The sequence below is a fragment of the Maniola jurtina genome, chromosome 23 (genome assembly GCF_905333055.1).
Source record: "Maniola jurtina chromosome 23, ilManJurt1.1, whole genome shotgun sequence".
In the NCBI taxonomy this organism is placed as follows: Eukaryota; Metazoa; Arthropoda; class Insecta; order Lepidoptera; family Nymphalidae; genus Maniola; species Maniola jurtina.
The window spans coordinates 1,012,979-1,022,195 of NC_060051.1; the positions used below are offsets into that span (position 1 = coordinate 1,012,979).

General features: G+C 37.6%; 1 protein-coding gene across 1 annotated transcript; it reads right to left on the bottom strand.

Annotated features, from left to right (window-relative positions):
- Nucleotides 1–466: 466 nt before the first annotated feature.
- On the bottom strand, nucleotides 467–8,898 carry LOC123877214 (ubiquitin-conjugating enzyme E2 H). Its single transcript, XM_045923762.1, has 5 exons — nucleotides 8,625–8,898; nucleotides 3,229–3,305; nucleotides 2,270–2,437; nucleotides 1,530–1,658; nucleotides 467–1,024 (listed from the first exon to the last, which is right to left on the bottom strand). The coding sequence occupies exons 1-5, from the start codon at nucleotides 8,675–8,677 to the stop codon at nucleotides 855–857; spliced, it is 597 nt and encodes a 198-aa protein (XP_045779718.1). The 5' UTR covers nucleotides 8,678–8,898; the 3' UTR covers nucleotides 467–854.
- Nucleotides 8,899–9,217: the final 319 nt, after the last annotated feature.

The following is a 9,217-nucleotide window of genomic DNA, read 5'->3' on the forward strand; positions in this document are numbered from 1 at the left end:
ATTGAAAAAACGCATTTTTCTAAGGATATGTTTAGAATTTGATTTTTAGAAATCCGGACCGCTGCGACGGGAAAATGTACCAAGTTTTTTTTTTGTTACTTGAGGTAGTAAAATAACGTTTTTATTTGGGCGCCTCATAATTTTATACAGGGCTTAAATTATATTGTGTCTGCCTCGGCAAGAAACGACTGTTGCGATGTTATTTTATCATATACTAGTTAATCCTCACGACTTTGTCCGTGTGGACTATACAAATTTCAAACCCCTATTTTACCCCCTCTGCCCAGCTAGCATGGGCAGTAGATAAAAATTATATCCCCCGATTATATCCACTGATGTCATAGGAATCAGTGGATATAATCGGGGATATAATTTTTATCTACTGCCTGTGCTAGCCGGGCTGGGGTTGAATTTTCACAAATGCTTTCTTAGCGGATAATAGCTATCTGCATGCCTTACAGGCCGATCCGTCCAGTAGTTTGAGCTGTGCGTTGATAGATCAGTCAGTCAGATAATAATAATCAGTAAGCTTTCCTTTTATATATTTAGACAAGACTAGATGATAAACCTAAATCCACGCGGACGAAGTCACGGGCATCAGCTAGTTTATACTATCCGTATGAACTGTATTGCCCAAAAATCAGACAATCCGACAATTTTGTCAGACACCGCGACAATCGCGTCAGACATCGCGACAGTCGCATCAAACACCGCGACAAACGCAACTCAACCTAAACCCCACAAATAAAAACTCAAGTCACCCAAAACCACCAAAAAAACCTATTTACCCCACAGTAAATTCAGAAGACAACCGGAGCGGCAGTGAGTGAGCAATCCTCGGGCGGACGGGAACGTTATAACTCCATGTCCTGGGCTTCGTCATCACTGAACTCGGACATGGAGGACTCCGACTCGCTGTTCGCGCCGTTGGACGGCTTGGAGCCCGAGGCGGGGGTCGCTCCCATGCCTGTTATCGCGTCTTTTTCTAACAACGCCTCTTCCGTGGCGAATCTTCGGACGTAGTCTGAAAAGATGGGAAATAACATTATTGACACATTTCAGCGCAGTTGCCTCATCTGGTGATAGGCTGATGGTGGTGGAAGGGCTGGCTGTTCAGCGCGGCCAAGTTTAATGCAGCCAGTATTTTTAGTGGATTAATACATGCGGAACTAAATTTAGCAGTCCCCACTTATCATCAATATTTTTTAAAAATAAAGAATAGCAAGCAGATAAGTAGGCGGGTCACCTGGTGTTAAGTGATTACCGCCGCCCATGAACATTTGCGCACCAGAGGTACCGCCGATGCGTTGTCTGCCTTACAGGAATTTGTTGGTCCGCCCCTTGAATAACCCCATGTTGTATTCTAGTGGGGACACCGCCGATGGGAGTTAATTCCACAGTTTGCATGTGCGTGGAAAAAAGGTATAATAAAAGTGTCCCTGTGGGATAAATCTTTAAATTCGAGCAAATGAAATAAAAATTATGTAGTGAAGTAGGTATGGTAAAACTTTTTTGAGCTGGATACGAACCTGAGACTTTCTTCTTGTACTCCTCAGGTTTGTGGAGGTACATGGCGGCCGCGTCGCCGTTGAGCGGGTCGATGGGGTTGGGGTACGTGAGCAGCTGCGGCAGGAACGACTCGAATATGTTCGACAAGTCTGCAACAGTAGCGGGGGGTCTTAAGCCTGATCTATCAACGCACAGCTGAAACTTCTGGACGGATCTGGCTATTTGGCATGCAAATAGCTATTTTCACATAGAAATCCGCTAAGAAAGGATTTTTAAAAATTCAAACCCTAAGGAGGAAAAATAGGAATAAGCGGGCATAAGCTAATTGTAGTTGATACACTACAATAATATGATTAGGTACACTCAAAGGCCGTAAGTCGTTTAGCACCTTAATGATCATATTCGCGTGGCATGATTATGCACATGCGTTAAGTGTGTTTGGCGAGTTTGTAGAAAAAGGTCAAAGTGCGACAGGTTTCGATGCAATAGTTTCGCGGAATTACTACTCGAATTCGGAGGCCAGCCGTACATAACGTGGCATGTGTATGTGTCTGGGATTGCTACTCGAATTCTGAGGCCAACCGTACATAACGTGGCGTGTGTAAATGTGTGTGGAATTGCTACTCGAATTCTGATGCCAACCGTACATAACGTGGTGTGTGTAAATGTGTATGGAATTGCTACTCGAATTCTGAGGCCAACCGTACATAGCGTGGTGTGTGTATATGTGTGTATGTTTAGTGTGGGGCATCCATCTCACCATAAAGAGCAGTCCAAGCCTGGTTAATGACGTCGAGGCAGACGGTGCCGGACACCTCGTCGATGTTGGGGTGGTACACCTTGTTCATGAACCCGATGGACGGGGACTTGAACGGGTAGTGGTCGGGCAAGTGGACTCGGACCCGCCACACTCCACCCTCGTATGGGGCTGGAAAAAATATATACATATTACCAAAAATAATAATGTCCAATTTTAGTCAAATTAAGTCTCCTAGTAAAACTAAATTTAGTAGGAGCTTAATTAACTCAAAAGCGAAAGACTGACAAACACGTGATCGTGGAAATTAACTCGTAATAAATTGGTTTTTTTAAATATTATTCAGATACACGTTATCCCTAAACTGCAATCTCATGTGGTAAGGGATGATGCAGTCGAAGATGGTAGCGAGCTCGCCTGGAAGGGGTATTGGAAGTTTCATTAAAGGGTTTCATACCCCTTTTGGTTTCTACACGGCATCGCAGCAGAACGCTAAATCGCTTGGCGGCACGGATTTGCTAGTAGGGTGGTAACTAGCCATGGCCGAAGCCTCCCACCAGCCCAGATTGGAGAAAATTTAAAAATTATGAAATTCCAATTTTCCTCTGCCGGGAATCGAACCCGGGACCTCCCATCAATAAGACCACAGCGCCTGGGTGGTCGCCAAGAGGTTTTTTAAACACGCAGGACCATTAGAACGTTTTGTCAAGTAGCAGCGGCAATGAAAGAATCTATACTTGGTACTACAAATACCTCCTTTTGTCATATATGATGTATCGATCACGCTGTATATCAAAGTCTAATCATTTGTTTAAATTGGGTACCATTGACTGTCAATTGTTGAATTTGTAAGATAATGGTGATTAATTAATTACGTAATATTGAAATTAAAGATACGAGGGTTTCACACGCGCCCAGGTCTGAGAAGAGTCTTTTTATTGTCATCATTGGTAGGTACTTACTGCCTGGAGGTCCAAAGAATTTCACACAGAACTCGTTCAGTCCCCCGAGTATCGTCACCTCATGCTTACTCTCGATGCTAGCGTTAGTACGTTGAGGAAATTACTACTGCATGTACAGGTAGGTAAAAAAGAATTACAAAATTGAAGGTACAAAAACCAGATTATAACTTAAATCTATTAACAAAATTCCGTAAAAAATCAAATGAATCATTGCCAATTTCATATTGAACTAATTAATGCCAGCGACATCGTCAGCGTTGACTACACTTTCAAAACTTTATTTTACTCCCTTGGGATTTGAGTTTTCAAAAATCGTTTCTTAGTGGATGTCTACGTCATAATCGCTAACTGCATGCCGAATTTCTGATAAATCCATCCAGTAGCATGAGCTGTGTGTTGATAGATCAGTCAGTCAGTCAGTGAGTTACTTTCCTTTTACATATTTAGACTAATTGATCCGCCCGACTTCACTTGATGTTACTTCTGGATAAAGTACAAGCTTTCTAATGGTGAAAGAATTTTTAAAATCGGCGCAGTAGTTTCAGAGTTTATCGCTTACAAACAAACAAATCTTTCCTCTTCATAGTATTGGAGGTATAGATGTTGTTCTATTAAAAAACCCACAAAAAACACAAAACTTTAAAAAATATAGATAAAAAAAATCCTTACAATTTTTCGACAATTCTATAATGCATTAAAAAAATATTACTGTATCATTAAAACTTTACTTAAGTCTAAGGTTTTGTAAAAGTTTTGTAACACAAATTCGTCACAGTTAAAACACGGGTATAGAAAACACTGATAATGTTTTGATATGAATCTTATCAGTTACAAGTTGACACATAGTGAGAAAAGTACAGTTTTCCCTCACCGATAAGTATGTGTAGCAATAAGATAAAGTAATAACTAATACTTTAGTAATTAATTGGCTTGCATAATTAGGGTTCCGTATCTCAAGAGGAAAAACGGAACCCTTATAGGATCACTTTATTGTCAGTCTGTCTGTCTGTCCGTCTGTTGGGTCTGTTAAGAAAACCTATAGGGTACCTCCCCTTAACCGAGAATCATGAAAGGCAGGTAGGTAGGTCTTATAGCACAAATAAAGGAAAAAATCTGAAAACCGTGAATTTGTGGTTTTTGTCAAACATTAGAAATTAGTGTAAGATCGATACCTACTAATTAAGTCATAAGTAATAATAGGATAGCAAGTACTATAAGAGTATGTTAAAAAATTTCAGTATAATTTTATTTTTATCCAAAAAAAAAACAGCTTTTCAATTTTTAGGGTTCCGTACCTCAAAAGGAAAAACGGAACCCTTATAGGATCACTTTGTTGTCTGTCTGTCTGTCCGTCCGTCCTTCCGTCCGTCCGTCGTGACTGTCAAGAAACCTATAGAGTACTTCCCGTTGACCTAGAATCAAGAAATTTGGCAGGTACGAGTAGGTAGCTCTTATAGCAGAAGTAAAGGAAAAAATCCGAAAACCATGAATTTGTGGTTACATCACCGAAAAAAAATTAAAATGTATTTCAATTTTCAAAGTAAGGTAACTTATACCAAGTGGGGTATCATATGAAAGGGAATTACTTGTACATTCTAAAACAGATTTTTATTTATTTTTATGCATAACAGTCTTTGATTTATCGTGCAAAATGTCGGACAAAATACCAGAGTACGGAACCCTCGGTACGCGAGTCTGACTCGCACATGGCCGGTTTTTTTAAGTTTATAAATCAACTAAATTAGCGGATCGATCCCAAGCACGCATCTCTAATTTTTTGGACTTATGTACATTAAAACATAATTTATCACATGCTATAATGGTGAAGGAAAACATCGTGAGAAACCTGCATGCTTGAAAGCTCTCCACAATCAACGACAAGGTGTGCAAAATCTGCCTGTGGTATGATGTGTGGTTAGACTATGGCCTAAACTCTTTGCAATCTGAGGAGAAACTGGTCCTCAGTACTGAGCCAGTGATGGGTTGGTGATGAAGCCTCTATGATCCACACTCCAATTGGCCACCAGTGATCTTGTTGCATGACCCAAACCGTAACAGTTGGTTAAGCTAATAAGCTATTAAAGTGCGAATTATTCTAAAATGTTGTTGACTTCCTACTGATGACTCATAAAATAGTATTATTTAATATTTACATACTATGGTTCTAGAACAATCATCATAGATTAGTTTACTATAGGTAAGTTTAAAATAGGGTTGTCCCTGTTTTTTATAATAACCAAAAAATGCATGAATGGGACAAAATTACAAAACAGTGGATCTAATGCCACAAGTACTAGTAGTAATACTAGGCACTTACTGGGATGGTCCCAATTTCTTTGTATTCTATGTAAAATTGTTTTACCGAAATAAATATTTTTGTATTTGTATTTTTGTAAATATAGTTCTATGAATGACAGGGATAAAAAATAAATGGGGATAAAAATAAATTGTCGTAAATACTAAAAAGAAAATATTATAAACTAGGCTAGATGACACCTGCTACTTCATCCACATGGATAAAGGTATTTTGATCCTGGGAGAACTCTTCAATTTTCCAGGATAACAAGGCCCATGTGTCAAGTCAGGGTATGAGCTATGTCCATTCTAAAATTCAGCCAAATCTTGTAGTTTTTGCATGAAAGAATTACAAATAAACACACACGCACACACACACAGTACACACACCCACGCACAAACACACACCCACACACACAGTACACACACACACACACACACACACACACACACATATATAAACTTTCACCTTTATAATGTGTGATGCTAACTGCGTTTGTTTGGTTTGTCCTTCAATCACGCCACAACAGAGCAACGGATTAGCGTTAGTTTTTACATAGTTAAAGACCTAAAGAGTGACATAGGCTACTTTTTATCCTGTAAAATTAGTGTGTTTGTTTATCCTTCAATAACGCCGCAATGGGGCAACGGATCAGCTTAATTATTTGCATGATTATAGTCAAAGGCATGGGCAGAGTGACATATTATGCTACTTTTATACTGGAAAATTAAAATGTGTTAGTTCGTTGGTTAGTCATTCAATAATCGAATGGATAAACGTTTGTTGGCTTGTTTGCATGAAGATATTTAAAGACCTGGAGTGGTATAGGCTACTTAAAATGCTGGAAAATCAGGGATATCCCATGGGGTATAATTTCAGTACTTATGGATAACATTATAATATAGTTTAACTTGCTCCAAATATGGTGACAACCCTAACTACCTAGCTATTTGAAATGCAAAGGAGATGTTTTGGTATCTTTTGTTTACTATTCAATAATATATGAAGTCTGTAGGGACTCAGAACCTTTTATGGAAATCAGAAAAGTGCATCAGTACTTTATATTCATGACTACAATGTGTTGAAATAAACTCAAAGTTGAAATATTGTTTATTCAATCAGGCTTTCAACAAGTTCTACAAGCCCTTTTTTTAGGGTTCCACAACGGAAAAAAGGAATTCTAACAAGATCACTTCATAATCTGTGTGTCTCTGTCTGTCAAGACCCATCTAACTTCTCAGAGTTATATGCATTTTAAGCAATTTAAATATATCACTCACTCAGTGAAGGAAAACGAGACACAGTTTTTACTAGATCGAGAAACAGGTGCACAGTAATGTATGTTATTAATTTAAGTTTAAGTTATGTTTATATTCATATTTGTTGCTGAGCCAAATTTTATCTTTATCTTACCTTTACAACATTGTGAGGAACCCTGCATGCTGAGGGTTCTCCATAATGTCCTCAAAGGTGTGTGAAGTCTGCCAATCCACATGTCTTGGCCAGTGATCTGTGCTCAGTAGTGAGATAGTGAGATGTTGATCGTGATGATGATGACTGTCTGCACCCAGGACATAAGCGCTGGTAGGGTTATTTTCAGAGAGGTGCATGTGCATACACACCATTAACATACACTATCATATTGTGTAGACCCCCGGTAATCCAACCCCTGCCTAATCTGGCACCCTCTGTAATCTGTAATCTGACATGACTATTATTATTGAATTTACTAAATTGGAATATAATATATGAATATTATATTCATAATGAAGTATGATTTGACTTCATAGTATGTATAACATAGAGATTTTTTTTTTACTAATATAATTAATTTATTACCTTATACAGTGATTTAATAAAATAAACTAAACAACTAAACTAAATAACTAAATAATAATAATTAAAATAATTAAAATAATGAACCTAAAACTAAAAAAAATGTGGTAAATTATTTTGACAGTTCAAAAGCACTTGTAAAAGTCTACTTGAATAAAAATCTATTCTATTCTATTGGATCTGTACTTTGTCAGATCACAAGGCACTCTTTTGTAAAAAAATCTTGACTATAGGGGGTCATAGGCAGTACTCAATAAACAGACAAATTCGATAGTTCGACACTGGCCTGCAAAATGTTTTTCAGATTAACAAGGGTCCACTGTATTATAAATTAAAGCTCCCCACCGTGCTGACTTCATGCTTTGTCGGGCTAATCTCAGAGGCTACTGGGTGGATTTTCATGCGGTTTTCACCAACAAAAAGAGGAATTATTAAGAAGCTTATAGACCATAATTTATTTATAAACATTTTGTAAAAATAATCTACAGGTATGATGAGGGAGAGGGGAAATAATTAATTATTATTTTTGTAGAGATGGAAGAATCAATAGTAATAAAAAGTTAAGTGGTGTTTTGTTTATTTATTCAAAGAATTAGGAAGATATGCTATTTATGTCAACCAATGATGCTGATATTTGGCAGAACACCAAAAGTACCATGAACTATAATATTGACTCCAGTAACATTTATTTATAAAGCATGTTTCGAAAATGACGTCATAAAAGACCTTAGAAAAAGTTAATAGCTAAAACAATGGAACAATAACAAAAAAAAAATAAAGAAGTGTAGGTTAGGTAGTTATGTACATTGTTAAACCAATTGAAAATTACGATTATTGTTTATGCTTTGTGATGAATAAATTGGTGCATTAACAAGGGCCGATGGTGAGAGAAAAAAACGCGCAATTCAGACCGTGGCCTACATACGGATTACGAAATATTACAATCTATACGGAAGAAAGAACACCGTTCTCTAACGTATGATTATCTACGATACTCATATAGCTATAGGTGACGGAGCACTGACAAAGCACGCACCTATTATGAGCCTATGATAAGCCCTTCAGAATATGTTTTCAATTAGATATACGATAGAATTATCCCATAATCATAACATTAAACGAAATTAAAGCAAAGCATTAATACACAATAAGGGCATATCGATTTTGTATCGAATCATGACAATCAGCTGATGGCCCTTCTACCTACTTATTTACATGGAGGACCAAACCAAAGGTGCTTTGTATAGAAGATAACAAAGGATACAGCTTTATGACGTCTGTGTCCATCCGACGTTTCCCAGCGCTCGGTGACGACATCTTCGTGATCTATTACTAATAAATCACTGTATCGAACACGAACACTAGCACAAAGCCACACTCGACGCAGCGAGATAAAATTTTGCGTCCACCAGCAGCAGTCAGAAAAATAACATTGTGGAAAAACAATGGACACACACCATAGACTAAACCACTAAACTTTCGGAAGGTGATGTGTAATGAAATCTATGTTGCCACCTGAAAAAAAAAATGAAATCGACGCTGAAGATGTAAATCCAATCTGAATAGTCCAAATAGTCTATGAAATCAATAAGGACTATTCGCTCTATTGATAATAGTTTGACATGATCTAACGCACACCCGATTCCTTTAAAAAAAATAGAAATTGAATATTTCCTATTTAAATTTTACAGCCCTTATATTTTGGTTGGTAACTAAATATAACGGACCAAGTTGGCTCATCCATAAAAGCTTAAATCTGACAGTTGTATAATGTTGCCATCTTAAATAATTACTCTGAAATCCACTGAAATCTGGGCAAAGACAAGAAAAGCCATTTTGAGAATTATGCGTCAAAAT

Coding starts and splice junctions, on each gene's coding strand:
- LOC123877214 (XM_045923762.1), bottom strand. CDS start 8,677: ATGTCGTCACCGAGCGCTGGGAAACGTCGGATGGACACAGACGTCATA. Junction 2,438..3,228: donor ATTCTTTGGACCTCCAGGCA/GTAAGTACCTAC, acceptor TATTTTTTCCAG/CCCCATACGAGGGTGGAGTG. Junction 1,025..1,529: donor GTACAAGAAGAAAGTCTCAG/GTTCGTATCCAG, acceptor CCATCTTTTCAG/ACTACGTCCGAAGATTCGCC.